Source organism: Patagioenas fasciata, chromosome 4 (genome assembly GCF_037038585.1).
Source record: "Patagioenas fasciata isolate bPatFas1 chromosome 4, bPatFas1.hap1, whole genome shotgun sequence".
NCBI lineage: Eukaryota > Metazoa > Chordata > Aves > Columbiformes > Columbidae > Patagioenas > Patagioenas fasciata.
The window spans coordinates 70,362,851-70,389,995 of NC_092523.1; the positions used below are offsets into that span (position 1 = coordinate 70,362,851).

The 27,145-nt window shown below is 37.7% G+C and overlaps 1 protein-coding gene across 2 annotated transcripts in view; it reads left to right on the forward strand.

Moving 5' to 3' along the window:
* The first annotated feature begins 285 nt into the window (after nucleotides 1-285).
* The window catches only part of PRSS12 (serine protease 12), a 45,647-nt gene continuing 18,787 nt past the window's right edge, over nucleotides 286-27,145 (forward strand). The window contains exons 1-8 of one of the 2 annotated variants that reach the window (XM_065836841.2): nucleotides 286-852; nucleotides 9,429-9,567; nucleotides 12,099-12,286; nucleotides 14,349-14,499; nucleotides 18,508-18,686; nucleotides 19,343-19,484; nucleotides 20,460-20,656; nucleotides 23,744-23,885. In XM_065836841.2, coding sequence (XP_065692913.2) covers nucleotides 486-852; nucleotides 9,429-9,567; nucleotides 12,099-12,286; nucleotides 14,349-14,499; nucleotides 18,508-18,686; nucleotides 19,343-19,484; nucleotides 20,460-20,656; nucleotides 23,744-23,885 — 1,505 coding nt within the window. In that variant the 5' untranslated portion in view covers nucleotides 286-485. The remainder of the gene's footprint in view (nucleotides 853-9,428; nucleotides 9,568-12,098; nucleotides 12,287-14,348; nucleotides 14,500-18,507; nucleotides 18,687-19,342; nucleotides 19,485-20,459; nucleotides 20,657-23,743; nucleotides 23,886-27,145) is intronic. The other variant, XM_065836842.2, reaches the window with a different exon arrangement.

The following is a 27,145-nucleotide window of genomic DNA, read 5'->3' on the forward strand; positions in this document are numbered from 1 at the left end:
GCCGCGGGGCCGAGAGCAGAGGAGGTGGCTGGTAGAAGAACCCCAAGTGCGAGAGAGAAGCGGGGTGCAGGGCTGTAGCAGCACAGGGAGCGGCGATGAACCCCGCGGGGCGGCGGGGAAGGCGCAGGGAGGTAAGGGGGCGGCGGCGCCCGGGGCTGGCGGGGGAGCCGGAGGGAGCTCCCGAGGTTTGGCTCCTCCAATCCCCGCCGGGGCTGCCGGAGCGGCTGCTGCATGGGGCAGACACACCGCCCCCGCTCTCGGGAGGGCTGCGGCAGGTATCCGAAACACCGCTGCCGGCCGCACCGCGGGGCTGCGCGCCTCTCCGCGCCCCACTCGCCCTGCCCCCGCAGGCAGAGGATCCGGGGGAAGGGCGGCAAGGGTGTACTGCGTGGGGGATTAGTGGGACGCTGCGGCCCCGCCTTCCCTCTTCGCATCCCAGGCGCGATGAGAGGGGGAGATGGACCCGAGCCGGCGGGACTGGCACCATGACATTCGCCGGCTTCGTGGTGGCGCTGGTGATTGGGACGATCCCCGGAGCCCGCGGGCTGGGGCAGGTCTCCGTCAGCCTGCCGGCCGCCCGCCACCCGCAGCCGCACGCCCTGGCCCCGCCGCCGTCCCCCGCCGGCTGCCCCGCCGCGCTGTCCGGGGGCGGCTTCGCTACAGCCGAGCGCCCTTGGCCACCGGCGGCGCCCGCCCTCCCGCGGCGCGGACCGGCGCGCCGGGTGCCGCGGGGCCGCCGCAGCTCTTGTGCCCTGCCCGGCGCCGGTAGGCGGCCCGGCTGCGACCCCGGCAGCGGCCGGGGCCGGGCGGAGCGGGGCCGGGCGGAGCGGGGCCGCACTGACTGCGAGCGAGGTGAGCGAGGCGGGGGCGCTCGGCCGCCTCGGGAGCGGGGTGGCGGCGAAGCGCGCGGCGGGAGGATGCGCGGGTGGCGCTCAGGACAGAAAGACTTAGTGGGGCGGCGGCGGCTTCCCATCCCGTCCCCGCTTCCCCGGCGGCCGTCGCTGAAGGAAACGGGGACGGGCACCTTTCGCCAAAGTGAAAGCAAAGGGTTTTCTGAGAGGAGATTTTAAACTTTTGCATCAGCAGCTGCACGGGAAAGTCAAAGGTTCCACCTTGTTTTATTCCGACTCTATTTTAATACTAGGTAAATCGCGTTAAGCAGCTATGCCGTAAGCACTCAGTAGGCTCAGTTAGCCGATATTGGCATTCCCCTTTTTGTAATCGGGCGCACTTCTCTGGCACTTGCTCTATAGCAGTGAGTGGCACAAGTAAAGCAAAAGGATGCCTTGCTTTAAACGCGAACTGCTCATATAGCATTTCTTCCTTTTTTTCCTCCCATCTTGGGATAATGACGTTTCTAAGTTAGTGTCTGTGCTTGGGGACATCTGTGAGCACAGCCGAGAGACCTGTGCTTTCCCCCACACACTCCTGGCTAAACCCGAGTTGACTTCAGTGGAAGTTTTCACTGTGTAAAGACTGAACAGTAATTTCAGCATTTAGCCCTTGAGCAGCTGATCAGCTTTACATTTCATCAGTGCTGGCACCCCTCCACAGGGTTAAATATATGTATGTACAGTCTCGTTTTGAATGACTTCATATTTTCTTTGGCATTGCTCTGGTATTATCTCCTACCTAAATAAGAATTATGTCCTATCTATATCTATACTAAAAATGATCAATGATAATTGTTGCAACAAAAATAAAAATTCCCTTCCTTTTTGCCCTCCTTTTACTTATTTTATAATATCACAAGGTCAGCAAGGAAATTGATCATTAATATTAATTATTTTGTTCTTGTGGAAGTTGGTTTTGGGTAGGTTTTCTTTAATTTACTTTCAGATCTCTGAAGAGAATGGTTATCTTTCTCTTCCAACAATAGCCCTAGAAGATGTGTCAGATACGGAACTGAAAAAAACATGATAATTTGAACAATGAGATAATTACACACATTGGTATAAAATACCACATGAAGAGCCTATGGAACGCTCCAATGTCCACATTGATCTTTTATGCATTAAAAAAGGCAGCTTCCAAAGCTGTGTTCAAATGTTGTACTCCTTCAAGAAGATAAGATGATGCTATGCATTACAGATATTTCCCTGGAAAGAAAACCAGGCAGCTGATGCCATTAAGGAGAAAACAGATAACTAGACACAGATTTCAAAGAATCCAGAAGACTTCATGCCCTTTAACTGGTCTTGGTTTGGGAAAGGGTCCCACAGTTGCTTCCTTAATTTAGCCCATCATATTTAAAGCTATTTTCAGAATTCTTCAGTCTGGTTCCCAAAATACTTTGGGAGGATCTTGGACTAATATGTTACAGTGAATAAGAATGTGGCATTTTATTGCTAAAAATCCAGTCATGCACTTAATAAAGTAAATTCCAGAATCCCCTGTAAGTTCAGCATGAACTTCATTTAAGTAAAAAAAACCTCAAAACTCAAAATACTCCATGATTTGGGTTTAGCTGTGTTTCTCCAATCTCTTCAGAATGCTGCTTTTTTACCCCAGAAAAAGGAAATCCAGGTTAGCCCCCCTAAAGAGGGAGACCACAGCTACTAAGCAATAGCCAGTACTTTCTAATTGAAGGGTCATCTGCCTCTGTTGGACTCTGTGGTAAACTGTCAGTAACATGAACAGGCCAAATGTCTGTCCAGAAAGTTTTGTGGAGGTAATACAAAAGAATTAGAGTGTGTGTGAGATGGCTTAAGGTGGAACATGGAAATAAATTGAGCCATTTTCCCAGAAATAAACATTATTTGAACACTCATCCTAAAGAATACTTTCTTACAAGAAGCAAAGGGATGCAAGTGAGGCAACGTTATGATGCAGTTTATAGCTAGAGAAGGACAGACTATTCAGAGAGAAACTCAATGCAACTGTTGCGTTAGTACGTGTGCTAAGGAAGCCCGTGCTCAATTGTTACGCACCTGCAGTAACTAAATACAATACCATGTTCAAAGCCTAAACTGTAAATCTCCTGGCTTTTCTAGCTTAAATATTAAGAGTTAGCTGCAACATTAATTGGCTAAACTTGTGCATGTGTATATATTAAACTGGTTTATATTTAAACATTAACACTGAAAAATAATAATAAAAAAGCACCTTTGCAATTATACTATGTGGTACCCATCTAAATTCAGTTTTATAGTTTAGAATAATAGATTTTGGTGTTTCATTTCCCTCCTTCTAAAATGAGAGACCTCTGGGTAATATTATCTATACATGCCTTGAAAGCAAGGTTAACCAAGGAAATAGAAGCAAATAAATGAGTACAAGAGTATCCTATATCCTAAGTCCAGCAGAATTTAGTATTTTAGTTACTGGTAATAGCAACTTAACCTGTAATGTACTCATGCTTCAAAAGAGAGGCCTACTTCAGTGCCTAGAAGCAACTGTTGCCACGCAATGTTTACATGGCATGTAGTTACAGTATTCTGTATGATGTGTTGCTCATGCTGTGTTGCTACATATCTAATTTAAAGCTCTTTGAGTAACTGAGTTAGCTGTCTTTCTTTCTTTTACAAAGGGGAAACAAAACAAGAGAGGGTGTCTATGCCTGAAGTCACACTACCAGTCAGTGGCAGAACAGGAAATTAAATACACATCTCCAGAATCACCAGAGTGTAGAGTTTTTCCATTTAAATTGCTTTTATCATGGGGTATTTCCACTAATGCAAATCAAATAATTCTTCGCTAAACTTTTGTGAGAGAAGAATCAAGCCTCAGGCTCATAGTCCAAACACTAGATTATTGTCCCTCCCTGTTATACTATAGTCCAGGCAGTTGTTACAAAGTCTTTTGAGGTTTTGTTTTTAATAGCATAAAGAAAAAAATGTGATGAAAAATCAAACAGGAATGTCTATATTTTCCTTCTAAGAAGCAGCTCTTCTGAAACCATTCCTATTACATGAGACACCTCATTTTCTACAGCTCTGTACCACATAGGACAATTGCAGTCTTTTAGAGTCCATTACATTCCTAACACTTCAGTGTATTTTTTCAGAGCCTTAAACCGTTGATCATGGACATGATGAATCTCACTGCTGCAGAGGAACCAATTAAGGACATTACACACTCAATACATACAATATTTATGAAACCTCTAATATAAGGATCCTTGAGTATGCAATAGTGCTGTTTGCTGAAGTTCTTATGATAGTTCTTGAAAAGTAGTTCTGATGGATGCACCTTTTTTTTTCCAAGGTTAAAATACCAGGGGAAAATAGTTATAATTTTAGACTAACAGCAGTGCTGAGGAAAGTGATGGACAACAGCATTCACTGACCGCAGTGAGTGTCATCTATAGTTTTGCTGTGACTCAACAGGATGCATTTCTTTGATTTTAGCCAGGCCTGATCCTGGAAGAAAAGTTCATGTTGATTTGAATTAGTGTTAGATTGGTCCTATACTACAGGTAGATTTTTTACAAGTACCTCATGCAAATCGATGAATTAGTTTAATTCTGAAGCTGGGGTAGACTCTTTTATATGTATTGTGAAATATCCCCTAGTGTTCTGAAATACTGCGAGCTCATGTGGCTACATGAGATATACAGCATGTATCAAAGGGAGACCCCCACATTTTATGTTAATTTGGACTTAACTAATTGATTCCAAGGCAAGAGAGATTAATTATCAGTGCAGGGACTTCCTGTAGTGCTACCTCATGTTGGAACATGTTTTAAACAAAAACAGAAATAAAAATATCTGCTGTTTTTACATATTTCCACAATTCAAAATACTTTTGCTTTGCTTTAAACCTGTAATTTCAGAGCACCCACACCAGGGTGAAAGGCACAGGCAACTTCTATTTCTGATCCGTCATTACCAAATCAGTATTTAGAGCCAAATTACAAACCTTTGATGTTTATGAAGAAACTACTGGCACACCTTTAGCCAACACCATAAACCCCACTGCTGCAGCACTTACATGTATAGCAAAAGGGGAAGTGATTCCTATTCTATTTGCACACAGTAACAACAATAATTGTTCTCAGTGAAATGTAGAAAATAAAATAGCGTTTGAAGTTACCCAGCAATTCTGGACATGAGAATGGTATAGGAAAAGAGGCCAAGTGCACCACTCATCCTGTTGACAGCACAATTCCTTTGAAGCTCTTCTGCTTTTTGGAGTTAATTAAAAGTTGGCTGAGAGGTTTTCCTCTCCCTTTTTTCCTGTGTGTCTCATCTTGAGCCTATATGGCAGGTGTTGTGGAGCAAGTCCCAGCAGCACCCACTGGCTACCCTTACTTCATTGCATTTGCAAGTATAACTTAATCTCTTTTAAACAGTGATAGCAGATAGGAAAGACTCTGACTTGGGCAGATACCGAGGAAACTAAAATTACCAGACTGTATGTAAACAACATAAATTGACCGTCAGTAACCTTGGCTAGAACATAATTAGAAGAAATGCATACATTTTTTTTGAGTGTATATCAATGAAGGAGTTTCTGTCAAGGCAGTAGATTTGTATTCTTCAGTACAGGGCTGAATTAAGTCTGTCGTAAGACCACAGTATGTGTCCTAGAGCTGCTTAGTAGACCTGCCTTGTGCTCCTGTGCCCTTGTTTCTAATTCTTGTGGGGTCAATTCACCCGTTCTCATCCTGACCAGTGCTGAGGAGGGCATTGAGAGCTGTGGGCAGGATCCCTGAACTCATGTTCCCTGCTTTTGAGCTTAGTGTTGAGGCAGTGAAGGTTTGATAAGCACCTTAAGCAGGGGCTTCGCACCTTATTTATTTGGTGGAGTGGGGAAAGTGTGTTTCTTAGAGCATTCCATAAAAGCCAGAGCAGGTATTACTGCATTAGCTCTACTCCCAACATCTTTAGTTTTCTTCTGCAACTAAAAGAGCTGGAAACACATAGTTTCAAAAAGTTGAGATGCTACTATATCTACAAATCCAGAATCCTAGAGCCTCTAATACATATGCTTAAGCCTGATCTGTTTCCTAAAAAATAATCAGATGCTCTTCTCCAGAGCTTCTTGTGCCTTAGGGAGAGCACAGAAGGCACTTGGGCACACATGTTGAGATGCAGTATGGGCTAGGGGTGTTAAAAGTAGCAGTAGAAAACTTGACCAGTGAAATTAAGAATTAACCAGTATCCTTTTAATCATGCTAAATATTAGTTTTCTTGCTGTGAAGTGTTTCCTGGTCAATTGAACAACACAAATGCTGATTATCTTGCAATTAAGACAATAACACGTTCTAAAGAACAAGGTTGAATCATGAGTAATAAAGAGATACTTGGTAACACAGTATAAACATAAGTATAAACATACCTGATGGCAGATAATGTTGGTCATCTTGCAATTCGCTATGATCAACTTACACGACACACAGATCTGTGTTTCATTATGAAGTAAAATTATCTATTGGAAAGAAAAAATAAGCTGTTGAAGTGGAAGTCTATATTTTAAAGTTCTCTTTTATTATATGAGGTATCTGTTTTACTGTATCTCTTGATCCGGCAAAATAACTAGAAGGGGTCTGAATATCATAACATTTTGAGTAAACTATAGAGCAATAAAGTTCTCGTTAGTTTGCTCTTTGATTTTTTTGCCACATAATTATGACTCGTCATGTGATATAGGTTGACACATACTTCCAAGTGCATATGAAACATTTTACTCTTGTTGGATACAGTGCTGAAATACTGAGCTAGAAACACTGAGAATGGACTTAGAAAAATATAGTAGAGATAGCAACCTTTCAGAGGGTTTTGAATTCTGACTTTTCTTTTAAAAAATCATTTTACTTGTTGTTTTGTTTGAGGAGAGAATACTGGATTTTGCCCTGAATGCTTTAGATTAATCATAGCTGTAGAAATCCATATTGTCCTATGAGGAGAGTGGTGAGTCAATGCAAGCAGCATGTTAGAATAATTCAGTTACCTGTATTAAACAGCAGGCATAATAAAAGGTTTAATATCAGTTACATGTATCAACAGGCTTTATTTTTATTTCTTTCTAGATTAAATTGTCAGGTGAAAATCAGAAATATTTTAAATTTGTTAAAAATTACCTTTAACAATCATCCTCTGTGTTTTCTATCTGATAGAAGCTGGTTCTTCATCATATTTTCTTGTAAGATGAACAGAGGTCTGTTTTCAATGGTACTGTCTTTCATAAAACACTGGTGTTCCTATAAGCAGCTGTAAATCTACAGGAAAAAGGCAAACCAAAATATTTTGTTGTGACATTAGATGAATTTTTAAAAAATCCTTCATTTTTAGTTTTTATCTATGTCTTTTCCCACAGGCGCAACAACTTAAGGCACTGTCCTTTCCAGTCATTTTTCCCTTCCTTACTGACTGATACCAGTAGTGTCTTTTTCCACTTGAACAGGGACCACGTGTCACCCAGGGTTCTTTAGGCGAGTGAGTGGTCAGGGAAAGGCTGTTCTCCTTGCCTAACGGTACATATCCACAGTGAGAACTCTGTGCTTTCCAAACTCCTTTCCTGAGGCTTCTACTGGAGAGGCAAAGGACTTCAAATTTATTTCATTCTTAACTGTTGGTAAAAGAGTGTCTGATGTGCAAAAGTTATCTATCTCTTGTGCTATCTTCTGCTCTGTGTACATAAATTCTTCCACTGTTGTCATTGGGAATTCTGCAAATACAGAAAATGAGCCAAATTCTGCCATGGAAACCTTAGAGGAGAATCTTATTCTTCAAGTACTCCCTTATTCAAATAGTTGAATAGAAATATTGTGTAATGTGTACTCAGGAAACACTGTATTGATTTCAGTAGGTGTCATGCAAGACTGTAAGCAATCATGTACAAGAATAAACTTATTTTTGGAGATGACATCTTCAAATAGCTTTCTGCTATGTCAGGAATCATTTTGCTATGACTGCAGTTGGTGTTTCCAGTGAAAATAATAGTCTATACAAAAGTCTGGTGAATACCAGAAATAAACAAAATTCTAGACTGTCTGTATGTGACAGAAAAACACAAAGAGAAAAATTACAAAGACAGATAAACAATGTGCAACATGTCTACAGTATTGTTATAATTAACTCATTAATAATCCTCTGTTCTGGATGATAGTTCACTCTCTAACATGAGATGAATAAATTTTGTTTGTAATTTACTGCACAATAAGCTACTGCTGAGAAAGTAAACAGGAGGCAAAAAGGAACACAGAAAGTTTGAGGTTAATTAATTCCTCGAGTTATTTGGCAGTTGTTTGGCTTGGTGGTTTTATAAAATACACTGAACTAAATTAAAACCAGGACATAATCTGAGAAAAAGCTGAGAAGAAAAATGGATCTACTTATATTGTTATTATTATTTACAAATACACGAACACATATACAGTGAAGTACAGGCACAAACACTTGTTTTCTCCCATTGCAAAAAACTCTGGAAGCTGGATGATGGTATAGCTTCTAATTTTAAGTAGATCACCGAGCAGAGACAGATGGATTAACTGAGATTTCAGGCAATACTAAAGCATACAATTAGGCTGTGTTTGATAATTTAACATAAATGCATTCTTTCTTGTTGAATTACTACTCTGTTATGACTCCTTTTTCTGCTTCTGTAGCGTTATACCTATGACCAGCTTTTTCCCACCTTTAGCAGTGGCACTTGGCTGCCTTCAACAGCAGATGTGTCTGGCACCTCAAGTAAAACTACTGTAATACAAAAATGCAAAATCTATTATAAATTTATTGCATGTATGTGTTCTGTAGTTCTCAAGAAGCAGACTCTCTCCTACACACTCTTCTAGGTGATTTCTCAGGTTTTTAGCTTGTTTTGTCTGAGAATTTGGTAAAGACCACTCATTAATTAATAGAACTACATCCAATGTTTTTCTGTCTGAGAACAAGTATCAACAAATGCATTCCTTTGGCTAAAATAATCTGCTGAAATCTGTGACATGCATAATGTTACATGGGTCAGAGCAAAAGCTATGCAATCTGTGTGGTTGTTTTCTGCTTCCTTTAAATCAAATGGAATCATGTGGAAGATAAAAGTATAGCACTCATATCTATATATAGATATATATATATGTATGTATATATATATACACACACACTTTTTCCTCATTTAGGTAGAGGTAACCACATTTAAATAATTATGTGTAGTCTGTACATACTTTCTTTTGGGTTAGATCTTTAACTAAGTTGCAGCATCAGAAGGATCAGAAATGTGATATTATTTCAGTACAAAAAGCAAAATGTTTTCCTCTGGGAAAAATGAGGTTGTTGGCTTGTATGTCACTGTATCAGAATGTTAGGTGTGCCAGAGTGCTGCTTAGAAGCAGCTCACCCAAAGAGCACAAAGTAAAATGGTAATACATGAAATGGGAATTCTCTCTGCAGATGGGAAATCAGGTTCAGAGTCTTTTGTGTAGCATACATTACCTGAGCAATACAATATCTTGGAGGCTTAATTTTTTTATTTTTCTTTTTGAGCAGGGTCAGTGAGACTCCAGGGTGGCAAGAATGAGTTTGAAGGTATAGTGGAGGTTTATTTGAATGGAATCTGGGGAACAATCTGTGGGAGCCATTGGGACAATAATGATGCAACAGTCATATGTCGACAGCTTGCACTTGGGTAAGTTTCAGTCTGACTAAAAAGTCAACTTTTAAAAATGATGTTTCAGCATAAAGGACAGTATATTTTGCAAATCCCGAGGGCTTTTTGTGTTTTCTGATTGTTTTTTTGTTTGAAAGTTACTGAATGATGAAGTTGTTCTTCCCAGAATCCTTCCCTTGCCTCAGTTGTGTTATACTTCAAAGAGGCTGCTGTGAGAATTAGTAATTCATCTGGAGAAGAGCAGGCCCAGGGTAGATGCTACACTTTCAAAGTGAAAACTATGAACAGGTTAGAAAGGATTAGGACAAACAAAAAATGCTTTACTAGACCATCTGGGAGATGTCCATGAGGGCAGAAATATGAGGTCTGATCCTGATCTCACTTACGTAGTGTCAATTAAGAACAGCTCCAGTAAGGTTACTGGATCTATGTAAATGTAAATGTGGCCAGAACTGGGGTCCTAATCATAAGAAAATTCCCGGTTCTCAGGAGCATAATGTTAGTCTGATATTCATCTATTCCATCCAGACAAAAACATCTGGGACTCATCCTAGGTTTTTGGACAATGTGGTATTTTTGTTGTGTACATCTTCACATAACTAGATAATCTGTATGGTTTACTTGCAGAGCTGCACATGAGTAACAAAATCCAAAACCAGACAAGTTTTGCAGCTTTACATTTTCATGGAAACATTTTACAGAGTTATAGTAATATAGTAATGTTGAACAGCTTGAAAGTCATTGCATTGTACTAACAGGTCACTGTCCACATTGACCACTAATTCACACTGTTATCAGAATGGAGATAAGCATCAGGAGACCTTAACATAATTTGGTCATTCAACTCTAGATGAATGCCTACAGTGATACTGCAGTTGCAATAGTAAGATGAAACTGAGGTAAGGAAGAAAATGTTCATACCAAAAGAGAGTTTTAAAAATAAAATACAATTTCAGCTTCTAGAAAATCAATGCTGTTCAAGTTAGGCAACCAAATTACATTAACACCCTCCCTTAGTACTCTGTTCTGCTTGCACTTTCTCAATAAACCAGTATGGCTGACTTTATTGCCTTTCTAACACTGCTTTGAGGTACATATCAAAGTAGGGATTTTGTTTGCTACAACTAGTAGGGGACTTTTATAGCATATTTGCACTGTGACATTCCTAATGATTATTCCACTTTTTAAGACTGCTAGCCAGACCTAAATCTAAGCCGTTTTATAATGTTCAATACTAATCTGGACACACTGTGCCAATTTATAAAAATATGAGGATTAGATGAGATCAAACTTGAGCCATCTGGAGGCTGTGATTTTGCTTATGACTTCAGCTGTCTATGTGCAATGTCTCCTTTCCTCATTTTCATAGAATCATAGAATAGTTTGGGTTGGAAGGGAACTTCAAAGGTCACCTAATCCAACCCCTCTTCAACTAGATCAGGTTCCTCAGAGCCCCATCCAGCCTGACCTTGAATGCTTCCAGGGATGGGGCATCTACAGCCTCTCTGGGAACCCCATTCCAGTGTTTTACCACCCTTATAAGTAAAAAAAATTTCCCCTCTTATATCTAGTCTGAATCTACTTACTTTTATTTTAAGACTATTACCTCTTGCCCTATCCTAACAGGCCCTACCAAAAAGTCTGTCTGCAACAGACTTTACATTCTTTTTGCCTTCCATACCCTAAACATTTCAGTTGAACAGGAGACTTCTATTAGCAAAAGTAGTTCAGTGATATGGGTGAATGTTTTTGTCTTTTCAACAGAAATGGCTTAAATCTGAATTCAGGCCAACCCACCCTCCCCCAGGCAAACAGTCTTGGTTATCATGAGTGTTTGGCAGATATTTGTATCTATATATAATACCACAGGTGAATTTACTAGGTATTATTGGTGCTTTTTGGGTGTTTCCATCTACCTGTTCCTTTGATTTTACAATATTCCGACTTTGGTCTTAGTTTAATTTTGTTGGACATTATATGGAAGAAAAGATGGCTCAATAATTCTCTCTGTAGATTCAGTACAGGAAAGAAAGGAAGTTGTTTATAAATATTCTGGATGGATGGGAATGGCTGAAAAAATAATATTGGACACAGGTCTCGATCTAATGGAGTATGAGGTGGTTTCACTGCCCCATGGTCACAACTATATCATATGATATGTGTATGGGCAGAGCATCGATATGTTTTAATGAAGGAAAAGATAAGGGTGAAAGGCATCGCCTCTCCTGGAAGTATAACTGCAGTGGGATGATACTGTGGATTCACCTATGGATTGTGCTGATTTTTGTAATTAAGAACCATGAGAACAGGAATGTGGCTGGCCCGCAGTAATACATTGTACTAAAATATCCCACAACAAAGTGGTGAGAACTGGGTCACATCTGTTACTTTTCTTTGTGCAGAGGATAATGCTGAATTGTATGAAAATGTGATGGATTTATACTGTTGAAGAAAGCCCTTTCTTTTCTAGTCCAAGATTTATACATGAGAAAATGCTCCACTTCCCTTCTTCCCACTCTAATTTCCTTTCCTGATTATTCTTCTTACAGTGAAAAAGGTACAGCAAAATACATACCATTTTCTGCACTGGGACTTACTCCTGTTTACTGGAGTGAAGTGCGTTGTCGTGGTGACGAAGAAACTATACTGTTATGTGAAAAAGACGTCTGGCAGGATGGAACATGTCCACAAAAAATGGCAGCTGCTGTCACATGTAGCTCTTCCCTGGGTAAAAAAAGTACATATGGTTTGATTAACTCCTTACCTCATTTAAAGAGAAATAGTTATAATTACTCATTATTAAATCAGAAAAAAATATTAAGATTTCTTGGAACAGGAAATTAAACAGATTGAATCACTGCATCATTAACTGTTTCAAATCCCTTTATGCTGTGCAAGTAGCAACTAGCTGAACCACCTTTTATCTTTCCATAATCAACAAGCAAATTGTTACTTTGAGATGTAGGTTTTGAGAAAGGGAGAAGCAGCAAGAATCTCCAGCTGTAAAAGTAGGATTGTTCCCCCCACATTTTAAAAACATTTGTTTATTTACTCAATACTCAGAGGTTGTCTTTGGTAGCTATATATGCTAGATATCAAATTGTTAGCTTTTCTTGAACAATAGGAAAGAGCAGCAATTTCACAACCAGGCTATGCCTTCTCCTTTTGTACACAAGTTTTGGGATGACATTCTATACTGTAAATGTGGATGACATCCCACAAGGAACTGCAGAGTTTTTGTCCTGTTCTGCGTACATTTAAAACAGGTCCAGGGTCTTCCTAGCTGAAGATTTCTCCCTCAAACATCTCTCACACAAGTTAAAATGATATTTTAGAAAAAAAAATACTATTAACGCTTTTAAGATATTTCAGATTATTTTAATCAACATGATGAACAACAACTAAATGGGCAATTATGCCATCAGATTTAAGATATTGCTACCTGAAGGCAGGCCAGGCTGGCAGCACTGCTGAGCTGGCAATGGCAATCTCTTCAGCTGTAACCAAACCAGGTATGGCTGCAGCCAGCCCTGTGCTGCCTGCCCTTCCCCTCCTACTTACATTCCTATCCAAAGGCATATGCATTTTTGTCCTAAAGCTCCACTATGTATGAGGAATATTTTGATAAATTATTTTTAAAGAGTCATTTTGGTCTTAATTTAGAAAACAATAATATAGAGGGAAGGGAGATTCTTTTTAAGCTAGGAGTCAAGTTGAAGGACCAAAGCAAGAGAAATAGTCTTGCTTCTATCAGTAATTTAAAGTCCAGGATATCTGAAATCAATTAAGTTGATCCCAAGATTCATCAGACTAGATGAAGTGTTCAAATTTTACAGTTTCTACTGCAACTAGCCTTTTAAAATAATTACAAAAAAAAGATTCCATACCAGTGAAACAGTAAGCTGAACCTGGAAAAATACACTCTTTTGTTGTTGTTGTTGCTGTTTTTCTGTTTGTGTTTTTTTGTTGTTGTTTTTGATTTTTTTGTTGGTGGTGGTTTTTTTTTTTTTTTGTAAGCCAAGAAATAGACAAAATAGTAGCATTAATTGGTTGGAAGGTCTACACAAAAATTAATCACATCTTAAATCATTCAGATGTCAGATATGGTAAAACTTTAAAATAACCTTTTAAATATAGGAGTGATTATTTTTAATATGGTTTTAAGATCTTTCCATTATTATAGCTTTATGCAGAAATGATGCTTTAAAGACTATTGCTTGCTGGACCAGAAAATTACTAATTATTGGAAAAGACCAAAAATCAAACTGTATCTCAGAAATGGGAAGACAACAATATTTGCACAATAAAAGTGAGACTCTATAGTCTACTCTATTTCACTACTCTGACTAGAATTACCCAAGGAAATGAGAAAACACGAGGATGTATTTCTGCTTGTGTGGCAATGAAAGAATTTTTGCCTCTTATTTCGGATTTTACCCTCTGGGAACAAGTCTATACAGAGACAATTTTGCTTGTACTGGTAGAAATGCAACTCTACTGCCTGAGTGTAGTATTTGGCCTTACGGCCTTAAGTATCTGTGAACACTGTGACATTTAAGTAACTCAAGATCAGTGTGGTTACTTGTCTGTATAATATTCTTCAGATACTGAGAGCAGAGCTTAGGGGAACTGATTTCTAACAAGTTTAATTTCAGGTTTTACATCTGACTAGAAAAAAATCAAGTGTGGTTCTTGAGCAGTGTCAGAGAAACCATTAAGACATCTCTTTTTTTCCTTACTATCAGGATAACATTTTGGGAAAAAAATTATCTTTTCTTATATTCTGTGTTTGATCACAGCTTCTGTCTTTACTCCGATCCGTCTGGCTGGTGGGAACAACGCTTATGAAGGAAGAGTAGAAGTCTACCACGCTGGCCAGTGGGGAACTGTCTGCGATGATCAGTGGGATGACGCAGATGCTGAAGTTGTCTGTCGGCAGCTTGGCCTTGGGTTTGTTTTTCTACATATTTTCTACTCCAGTAACAAAGCAGAAGAGTTAGTCAGATACATAGCTTGGAGTTGTCAAAAGATGCTCCTTTAAAATCACACTACTACTTTGAAGCAGCAACTAAGTTTATTTATAGAAGCTTCAGGTACAGCGCCAATACTTTCAAGTTCCTGGAACTTTGATTTATAGGATCCAGTTTTCAGTGTCATATGATAAGGCCGATTTTGTCTGTAGGACAGACAAAGGATCTGTCACAGAATAAATTTTTGCCTTCTAGTGAAAACTCATTACAATGTCAGTGAAGTTTCAATCAAAAACCCTACATGAAGAAAGGGAAGTTGCTTTGACTGTTAAAATCCTTATATCCATTTTACTAAGGAGTCCAACAGCCTCCTTGCTTTGGGGTAAGAGCACAGCTTTGTCAGAAAGGGTATGTTTTTTGGCATGCCTGTGAGGATCTCTCAAGATTGAAGTCACAAATCTCTGTAGGTAGTCAGTTTGCATGTACTGAGTAGAGACCTGTTTGAAGTTTTGACAGTTAAGGTTGTCAGTGATTCTTTCTGAATTAAGCATGGTCCATAATATAGTCAAAGCAGCAGAACAGGATTTTCTTGCTCCTCTTCTGACCAGCCATGGGTGATCTTGATACCACACACAAGATAAGTATTCAATATTTGAGGAGAGATTCTGCAGAAGTGGGAGGCAAAGAGCAGAACTGCTGGATCAGAAAGGAAGGAGATGGTAACAACTGGAATGGAAGGCGGTGGGTTGGAGAGGGAAAGAACTAAGAGGATGATTCAGAGAAGATACTAAGATGTAAACTCAAGGAGGAGAAGGGGATTATGTCTGAGACAGACTGGATGAGAACTAAGCAGGTCAGTGCAGAGGAGACTGGAACAGAACTCGCCTGTTCAACCTTGCTGGGATTACAATGAATTAAAAGAAGTGGCATTGAAGGTAGCAAGCTCTGTGGCGTTAATGGGTGGCCGCCAGAATGTACTTATTTGGAAACTGAAACTGAGGGTTTGGACTCCCGGTTCCTTCCAGGTTAGCTCAAAAGGCTGAGAACTATGGAGTACTTACAAAACTTGTAGATCTCCTGGTGAGCCATATGAGAATCAACATGCTCCTGACATCAGATTTTCATTTTTTCCCAGTTTATTTTATGCTATATAAGTATTTCTATATTCCTGTACATAGTCTATTGGGAATGCCTAGTAGAAAGTCTTGTCTTCTTGTAGGATTGTTCAGCTTTTGAATTGGGCCACAATTAATAAGTTTGGGGAGTTACTAAGATATGCTTTACATTTCTCTATACTAATGACAAATATCATCCTCTTAACATGCTTACAGTAAAACATTTGATTACTCATATTTAATGTTCGGAAACTGCAGTTCTGAGATGCTTCTAATTTGATTTGTTTTTCTGAGTAAATAAATTATATTAAGATGGTGCTAAGTCTTTTTGAAATATGCCTAGAGATTTACAGAATTTCTCAAGTAATCAAGAAGTCTTGACAAATGTGCTCATTGCTATGAAGTGAAATGTTACCAACAGTGGCAGTAAAGCAATTATGAAGCAATAATCTAAACTTGCATACTGTTAATCAATCTAGAAATGTGCCACAAATTGTAAAAGTAAAGCATCTTAATAAGTAGCTTCCCACACCCTTTCAGCTTTTCTGTAGCACTCCTGTAACATTTCAGAATATTTATCTACCATTAATAGATGAAAAATAATGATAATTTATTTTATTATTTAGTTTCATGAATACTTTTTGCTTGATACAAATCGCCCTTGTTATAGTGATGAGATGTGTGGCCTCTGCTTTATTAGAACTCCAGAGAATATTACTAATTATGGTATAATTTGTTTTCAACATTCAGAGTAGTCAAGTATTATCTCTTTGATTTCTGCCAGCTTCTGAATGAATAAGGATTTTTTTCTAACACTTTCTGTACATTCGTACCAGTGTCAGTATTAAAAAAAATATATAAGAAATGGAGGGCTTGGGCTCTTTTTCTCATTACAAACATTGCAAAATACAAGTGTTCAGTGAATTAATGCTACATATAAAAATGCATGGTTACTTAAACTAAATGAAAGAACAGTAATGGCAATCAGGAAATGCTTGCAAAGCTCAGGGAAAAATATAATTTCCAGTCTATTGAAATTCTTCTCGGCACTGCTAAAGGAAAAAAATTAGAGCAAGATATCTGTTAATATGTTATTTGGAATTAGGTAGGTCCTTCAGAAGAAAAGATATTATCTAATTAAAAATCTTTCTTAAAAATAAGGTACTATCTTCAGACTGAAGCGTTTTGCTAAAATGTTGCTTGCTGAGTGAGGATATTTTTGGTTTGCTTACCTGCTTCTCTGAAGCAATCACAGATTATAACTCTTCCCCCTGCTGAGTAAATACGACATTCTTTTTGATACTTTCCATGTTCTCCACCACTTGAATGAGGCATCTGGTCATCAAAGAAACAGTCTGAAAATTAACAGTTTTTTCAAGATTAATGAAGCACATAAGGTTGAAAATATTTAAAAAAAATATGTTAAAATGAAAATGCAAACCAGGTTATTTAATTTTGCTTTCTTGTGTGTGCTTTTATTTCCTGAGCACTATCATCTACACAGGGTCCACTATTAATTTCCACATCCTTCCTTTTTATAGAACTTGATACTGATCCTAATTTAATTTTTATAAGCCTCTTATTGGTGTTATTTTTCCCATATGCCTTTGCTGTTTATCAAGAATTTATATGGTTACTAACTAAATTTAGTATTATTTTCCTTTTAAAAAAAGAGAGAACAGAGGTGGTTACATATTTATACAAAGCATTAGAGGAGAAATCCCCATCTATGTAAATCCATACATGGATTAATGACTCAGTGCCTTAAAAATACGAACAACTGCAATTTACATTAAAAAAAAAAATCACAGCAAAGTACTTCTAACAAACAGTTGCAAAAGCCAGTTAAGAGTTCTAATGGTTACATACTGAAACAAAATAGTCAAGACCTGTCTTGTTTTCAGTATAAACGGAAGGTACTGTTCCTGTTCTCTCTTTAAAGCAAATTCATAATTAGTATAGAGCCCCACACCCAAACTGTATGTTAATTAACTAATAGGTAATTCATTATAGTAAAAAAAAAAAAGAGATAGACATTTCAATTTTACGAGCTGGAAAAGATGACAGATATTGACAATAATCAATAAAAACTAGATGATATATGACAGAAAACTGTTCAGTGGAAACCAAGCCATGAAAAACATTTACATAGGAAAGACATGGTACCTTAAATAGAATAGGAAAAATTCTGATAGAACATCAAGTGATAAGCACTGCATAATTTCGTAACGCTGAAACAAGACTCTGGCATAAGAGTATAAAACACACAAGGCTAGTCATTGATCTGCTTTCTGTTCTTATTTCTACCACTGATTGGTGGGCTGATGTTGTCAAGTCACTTAAGGTTTCTTTGCCATGTATTTTCCATGTCTAAATGGGGAACAATGACTTTTATCTGCCTCATTTGGATATTTGAGATTTGATTAATGTGCTTTGAGGACAACAGATGAAAGTCTCTGTAGAAATATATAGGATTATTTTTTCTACATATAAACATTAGAATCCTTATACCCAACCTGTACATTTATAATCTCTTAGAGGGAAGTTATGTTTAAAAATCAAATGGGCCAGAAAAGGAGCATCTCATAGATACAAAACAATAGAAATTTTATAAGTATATTCCAACCATGCAAGTGTGGAAACAGTACATATAAGCTGCTCTGCAGCCTCAGCTGAGACTGAAGTTGACTGCAGAACCACATCATCTTACATGATGCGATGTGGGCTGCATTGTCAGTACCAGTGCAGTGGCTATTTAGACCGTCCCGCCTGCTATTTTAGAAACTGAATATGCAACATTTCAGGTCTTCCCCCTGAGTCAGAGACTCTTCAGCTTGCTTGTGCTTGACTGGCTGTTTGTTGCGTTTCCACAGGGGTGTTGCCAAGGCATGGGGCCAGGCTCACTTTGGAGAAGGCTCGGGCCCCGTGCTGCTGGATGAAGTGCGGTGCACGGGAAATGAACTCTCTATAGAACAGTGTCCTAAAAGCTCCTGGCGAGAACACAACTGTGGCCACAAAGAAGATGCTGGCGTTTCCTGTACACCTCTCACAGGTAGTTCACTTACCAATAATCACATGGGAAAACAGTGACAAATGTAGAGTTCACAGCTCTGGAAAGATAATTTTTAAAGTTCACAGATGCACAAAACCCACAGTAATAAAGTGTGCTGGCAGTGTTAAAAAGAACCAGCTGTTAGCTATGGAAATTTTACGGGTACAGAAGATCTCATTATTCCATACAAAGCCTTGATTCCCCAGTAACATGGTAACTGCCACTTACTATGTGGGGCATGTCTTTCTTAACTGTGTATCACATCTATCAATAACAGCATTTCACCATAAAAGCAATGGGGAATAATGGAATATACAAATAAAAAGATAAGGTGCATATACAGTGAAATCATGTCATTAGAGCCCACTCCTGTGACCCTGGCACGTAATAAGGGCTTGGGGGATCAGTATCTTGTGCTCTTTTTCTTGCACTTAAGCAATTGCATTATGCAACACTTAACGGCTGACCGGGGGCATTATGGCATTTCTTTTACCTTCCCATTAAATGACACCTCGTGATCAGCACTAGATTAAGTAGTCTAATATTCTGATCAGATGCGATATATGCAATGTTATTAATTTTGTTCTAGAACAATGATTGGACTTAAAAAACCCTGATTCTTGTTTTTTGTTTTTCCTTACTTGTTAATGACACAGATGGTGCATTAAGACTAACAAGTGGGAAAGGCAGTCATGAGGGACGCCTGGAAGTCTATTATACTGGGCAGTGGGGCACAGTCTGCGATGATGGGTGGACAGAGCTGAATACACAGGTGGTTTGCCGGCAGCTGGGATTTAAGTAAGATTACTTGATATTAGATATCTGACTCTCTGGTTTGACAATGATGACAAATATTTACATGAACCCTATGTTATTCAATATTCTGGTTTTTTAATATTAGCTGAATGCTTCATGGGAACTACTGAGTTAAAATCCATTAAAGCCCACTTCCCTCAGTCTCTAAGAGATATTTATGGCCTCACTTGAGGTAGAATAAAAAACCTTCAACTGAGGCTGTGATTCAGCAGTAGTTGTTCACTGAGTTCCTTCCAGTCATCTTTTTGGCTAACTGATATCAATGCATATACTATAGAGAAAAAAATGATTTGTTGTATTCTATTTTGCCTATAAAAGTTGGATTCTTCAAAATCTTTGCTTGTCAAATGGTCATTAAAAATCACAGACATTTTCAAGGTATATGTCTTTCTGCACCTATCTCAGAAGAAAGCACAGACTGGCCCTGGAACACTGTTTGTATTGAATAATATTTTAGAAAAAAATCCCATTAGAGTTTCATGCATTCACTCTTCACTACTTTTCCTGCTGACTGTGGTTACAAAGATATACTCTTACTAGGTGATTGTTGTCTTGCCTTCACATGATAACAGCTCACATTAAAAAGAAGTCATTTTTCCCCAGACTGTGACATTCTAATGTATATATAATACTAAGAACATGCTTTAAGTCTCAAAGTCAGTGAGAAGCTGTACACTTGCTTGAAGGGAGGCCTTAATCAAAGGTATTGCACTCTCAAGTTTGTATTAATTTAACATAAATTCCTTAAAATAACATTATCAAAGTAGCAGCATATAGTGCTGTCATTGAATTTGATGCTAACTGAACCTACTGTATCATGATTAACATTGTTTACTGTTATTGCTTGTGAAACCTTTATTTCTTCAGACATATTTTATTTCCTTTCTACTGCTTAACTATCACATGCCCTCTCATCACTGTGGACCAAAACATTACATATACGTGTTCGTTATGCAGGTATGGAAAAAGTGCACCTGAGAGCTTCTCAGAAGGAAGCTCTGGGCCCATTTGGTTGGATGATGTCAGCTGCTCAGGGAAGGAGACAAACCTTCTGCAGTGCTCAAGGAGAGAGTGGGGAAAGCACGACTGTAACCATCAGGAGGATGTCAGACTCATTTGCCACCCAGATAATGACAGCCATAAACTCTCACTTGGTAAGGTATTACTTTGGTAAAGTCACAGTATGAGTATTGCGGGGGGTGCAGATCTGAGCAAAGTACAGTATACTTAAGGATGCTCAAAATCTCAGTATTTGCCAGATACGTCTGAAGAAGGAACAGGAAGGGAAAAAAGCTCACTTTTCTCCTCAAGATCATAGGAAGTAATCGGGCTTTCCTTAAAGAAACATAGAGAGTCACAGAATCACAGAATGTCAGAACATTAAAGATCAGCAAAAATTTGTAAAGTAGTAAAGTCAGATTCCAGATATCCTGTTCTCTCAATCTTCACCAGATTTTTGACCTATTCAGCATTTCCTAATGGTATAGCGCATTTGACTCAGCACTCTAAGTTCTAATTGTCTCATGCTATCGGAAGTTGGAGACATACCCAGGCACTGAGAAATATAAATCAGTAGTATATTCTCCTATGGCCTTACATACAGACAACCTGAAAAAAGAGAGACATTGAGAAAGAGGAGAAGTTCAGAGATAGCAAGAAGAAGGGTGAGAAGCAGGCAATTATTTCTGTATTACTATCGAGTATCATTCATATTGTACCTGGGTAAATGGGTCCCACTTGCTGATCAGGACAGAATGATACCACAAACACAGATCAAAGAGCCAGTTCCAATATCAAAAAGCCTGCAGACTTGTATGAGAAAAGAACAAAAAGGCAGATAAGAAAAAAAATTAGAGAGAAATACCAATTGCATAGCATAGTGGTATTGTAGAACGAAATATATACAAATTAATTTCAAAGATTCCTAAATCTACATGTAGATAATTAAGAATTCTGGCTATCAGATATGCACAGTAAAAACTGCAGGTGAACAATGGGTTGCTCAGCAATTCTGAAAACCAGTTTCATTTTTTAGATCTGCTAAATACAAATTTTGTAGCTTGTCAATATGTAGCATTTTATGAAATTGTTGCTGATAATCTTTAGTTTACCCAAGTACATTTTAGTTGATTTTGACATCAGAATTAAAACTAGTGGAGGTAGATTCCCAGCTTCTACTGAAATCTAATGGATTTGTATGCTTGGGTGCCTGAAGTTCTCTGGAAATTACAGAGCGAAGATCTATTCTGCAAGCTAAGACATACATTTAGTGCCCAACATTGCTACCTGGTACATCAACGGTCCATACTTCCACATGTACTCTTCTAGTCTCTCCCTCTTTATAGTTTTTTCTTTGTAACCTTTTGACCTCTCACAATCCAATGAATGGGTTTTGTTGCAGTACAGTTCCATTATGTGTAGATGATGTCAAATCACATTTAGAAGAAATAATTTTCCCAGACCAAAAATAACAGGAATTCAAATAATGACTGCTGTCTTTACAGATGCAAACCATCTGTGCTGCTTTGCTCAAATTCCTATAAAATATAATCTTAGCTGAAGGAGGTCTGGCTCACTTAAATGCATCCATATGGTAACATTCTCACATCCCCTATTACCGGAAGGTTCTATTAATTTTGTGCTCAATAAAAAAAAAATTATATATATCTATATGTACATATATACATATATGTATATATATATTTTCTAAACCACAAGAAGATGAGGTAACCATAAAATAGATATACTGTATCCCATGTCTCTAGCTGGGTGAAAACACATCATTTCAACAAAAAAATGAAGACAGATTATCTGACATTTCCTACAAGATTTCTGATTGGAAAGCAGACAAAGACTCTATTGTTACTATTTACCTCACGGCATTTGAAAAAGCCTTTTTTCTCCCTGTAAGCATGAATTCAGTGGAAAAAATGGTAGATGGTATGAATTGAGGAAATACAGACACTAACGAACACTAAAAACGAGATACAATACACTACAATAACTACAAAAATATTTGTTTATTATGTAAGATCATGACAATGTAGCTAAATTGTGAAGCTAATTCATGTCACTGTCCAGACAGTATGAACTCCAGTATAAAAAAATGTGCCTTAAATGATATTTGAAGCAAACAGACTATAGTTTTGGTTTCAGATGTTTTAATGAATTACGCCAGATTTAACTAGCTCTGATCCAGAGTAAGGTTTGGTATATAAAAGTTATTCAGACCCTATTTAATCTAAATTAAATTTCAAATGCAAATGTCTCAAGATATTGCTTTATTTAAGAGCATAATTAATTTATTTCTCATCCTTACAGGGTTAGAAGATATTAGGAACAGGTTAGAAGTATAAGAAACAGTCTTTCTAGTTATTCTAAAAAGAACATCTAGTTAGTGTATTAAGGATTATAAAGTATGACAATTTAGACAATTTAGAAGGTGATTGTCACTTCAACACTATAAAGAGGCCTCAGAGGAATTCATAACTGTTTTAAGGCTACTTGCATTGCTAGTATGCTATAAGGGAGTTCTAAGTAAGAATCAAATACATTCTTTGCTTAATTATTCAAAATTTAACTACAGGGCAAGCACTGAATAAGCCAAGATTAATTAAGGCAAACTAATCCACATGAGTGAGATTCTGTACTATAAACATATCTGAATAAGAAATCAATTTAAATTCCTAGAAAAATAATCCCACATCAGTCTAGAATAACAACCCGTAGAACATGATGCTATCACAGAAAATCCTCTACAGACCAGCATGCATGATGAGCAAGTAATAACTGAAGTTCAGCACAATGTTGCACTTTTTGCAGTTTGAGAATGGATTTATGAACCGAGATATAATTAAATTAATACATAAAATTTCTGCAAAGAAAACCCATCAGCTTGTATGTGTATCATATCAAAGGTATTTTGGATGTTTTCTGCCATCATGGGGAGAATTGTTCTGTGCCCACTACGGTCAAATTCTGAGCTGTGCCACCTATTTGTATAAAACGAAGGAATGAACTCTGGAGTTCAAAATACAGTACTATTTCATGTCATGCAATTTGTACAAATTGCTTCCTTTTGCCAGCCAGGAAAAATATTACTACTTTAACAGCTGACATGAGGTTTGTTGAACATAAACATCAGTTGACCCTATATACTGAACCTGATGAAAATGACTTAAAGTACTAGTTCTTGCATTTGCTTCTGTTGTTGTGAGTTGACAGCAGTAATTTATTACCAGGCCCTCCCATCAGGCTGATGGATGGTGAGAATAAGAAGGAAGGACGTGTAGAGATTTTTATCAATGGCCAGTGGGGCACAATTTGTGATGATGGATGGTCTGATAAGGATGCCGCTGTAGTCTGTCGACAGCTTGGCTACAAGTAAGAAAACTCATTAAGCTGTTTCTTAAGTTATCTGTTTGTTCTATCTAAAAATGTTAAGTTTTTGCATCTGAATATCAATAACTTATGTCTTTTGAAACTCGTCTGTTTGGCATTCTTTTAGAAAAGTGCACCTATATTATTTGTATAGGTAGTAGTAGGCTCTGTCTTCAAACGGAGTATTCATTCACTAGCATAAATGGGAAAAGGAATTTTAATATTACAGTCATATGACCATCTGGCTGCCAACTGAAACGCAAGCTAATGCTAGTCATTAAATATTTTTTTAAGAAGTTAAATATTCTGAATTATTAACCTATTGACTAAATACTATATTTTATCACTTATGGTGCTGTATGTCTATATGATAGAAACATAATATGCCAATTTTTTTTTTATGCTTAGTTGCACTAATGTAACTGAGAAGATAATTTGATTTAGTGTATCTGCTCTGTGCTCTTCACCACTCAAACTGTTCTTCATTTACTTCTTTCACCTTTGGTTTTCAGATTTCTAAACATTTAAAAAAACGAGTGAAATTTCTAGTTTGGAAAAAATGAGGGAAACTAATATTAACACCTAGAATAGCACAGATGATTGCATATTCTGTGAACTATGTAGATTCTCTGTTTTGTTTCTGATTTTGTGTCAGAGCTCTGTTTCCCCATACTTAAGTGACAATTTTCATTCATATAACAATTTTGATATTGAGTTGTCCTAGTTAACACAGAAAAACTTAAGGTACGTAAATACTAGTGCTTTTGTGATTTGATGTAACAGTATAGATTAAAAAATGGGGAATTTAAAATGCCTTTTTCATTACATTAACAAATAAAATACAAATATTCAGAATCTAGACTTGGTTTACCAGTTTACTGAAATTGTCTGGAATTTTGCTAAAATTTCAGGGGTAATGGTTGTATTGTTTTAAAGAGCTCTTGATCTGTTTTCATCGAAAGGTATAATTTTGCATATTGTTAATATTTATCTTTTGTGAAGCTTAATGATGACTTTGAAATCCTTATAGGTTCTAACATAACTATTAATATTTGTAATGAAATATATTAATAGCAACAGGTCAGTGTCCACTGTCACAAGGTGCGGATATGATTTCTGCAGATTCAGACGTAGGCACACCAGCTGCTGAATACCTTGTTTCATGGGTTTTTTGGTTCGTTTACTGATCTGGCTTGACTCAATGTAGCTGGGAGATTTGATAAAACTTATACAAATGATTATGGCTTCAGCCTACATGAGAGTAATTTGAATTAGATTAATTTAATATAGGAATAGACCTGACAGGACAAAAATACCTTCTAATTAAAACCACTGCAATGTATTTGTATGACTTTTGAACCACGTTGCTTAATCAGGCTTACATCACTCACATGCACTTTTTCTTTTTTTTGGATACTTAAGAGCAGTAAAGATACAACACCTGTAAGACACACATATAAGTAGCAGAACTACTATGAGCTGAAAAATATTCAGAACATTAGTGAAACACATCAGGAAGCTGGTGAAATGTCTTCTCTGAGTGTATCTCTAAAGAAATTTGAGCTCAAGAAATACAAATCATGTTATCTCTGTGTCGTATCTAACAATGTAAAGTTTGTGCAAACAAAAATCATCAGATTATATCTGAACACATAATAATGCTTTTTAAAAAACTTCCTGGTATTCTTATAGTAAAACATATTAATAAGTAGCAGTAGACTATGGCTTCAAAACTACAAAACCTGACTTGTATTATTTCCCACTGAATCATTCACCCTTAGCCTCTCTGGCCTTTTATGTGTCTCAGATGATCAAACTCAACCACTTAATCCCACCTTCTGTTTTTAAATCTCCGCAAGGACAGATAGTTGGCTGGATTCTCAATTTGTGTCATGTCGGAACAGGGGGGTTAAGATTATAGGATACATTACAACACACGTTTCCTGAAGGACTAAAGACAGACACTTTTTAGAAATCTAAAATTAGGTTCCAGAAATTGGGATAGCTTGTCGGAAACACTAGATCTTGGTGACCCTATGTCTAGACAGTTGCATTCCACAAACCTGAGTGTGCCATTATGTGCACTGATGAGCTGGAATTGCTTCTGGGCCTAGAAGTTCATGCACAGATCTTTTTGCTGAAGTTCATAGTACATTCAGTAGTGACTTGGCTGTTCCAAAGCAAGGCTGGGGCTCCTGGGTTCATGCACCTGAGCTTGAGGGTTAATGAATGTTGTTTCTTTAGAAATAAACACATTATGAACTTTTCCTGGGAGGAACTCAAAAAGCACCTAATACTGAAGTTGACATCAGTTTTCATGAAGACTGTTTAATTCCCAAGTCTTTCCTACTGTTTTTTTAATACACTTGGATCCACATTACATTCCTCAGGAAAACCAAACCAACCAACCAACCAAACCAAAACCAAAACCACCACCCTCCCCTCAAACCCCAAAACACAAACCCACATGTTTATTAGTTCAAATGGGAGAAAAGACTGCCTTCTTAAAAATGAAGACGTGTGTAAGCAAAGGACAAACACTGAGAAAACAGACTGATTTTTTCGTGTATATATTATTCACAGTGTCAATGCTTGTCAGTACTTTTTTTTTTTTTACAAAATCCTGTTTTGGAACATTCTCAGCCATTTACTATGGTTCATTTCTGAGATGAGAACAAGAGAATCCGTGAACTGGCAAAATGACTAGGTGCAAGGAAACACTAATTTTAAAGATTAAGCCAGTTTGTCAAATCCATGATTAATGTTAGTAAAACATAATACAAAGAATATTAGAAAACAACGTGATTTATTGACTAAAACCAGTCAGGAAAACATAAAAATAACTAACAGCACCCTAATCAAAGTATATTTGTAGTAAGATAAGCACTAAGAGAACACATACCTTTTCTGAAGAACTATCTACTATGTGATTTGGTTTAACATACAAAAGTATTTTGATAGAATGAGTAAAGAGCAAAAGAGGGCTTTAGAATCTCTTGCATTTTAGTGAACCAAGTGGCCCAGTAACACTGGACGCCTTTCATTTAGGACAGGCTTATAAGAACACACATACAAGCACACACATATGTACACAACAAATGAACAAATATCTTGTCATTAGTGCTCAAAAAAATTATCTGCTACAGGAAAAAGAAATAGACCTAGGGTAGCTGGCCATCCACACTAATCAACTGGATTTCCTGATTAATCATACTATGTCTAGCAGTAATACTGCATCTGAAGAGCTCAGCAAGTTATCATGT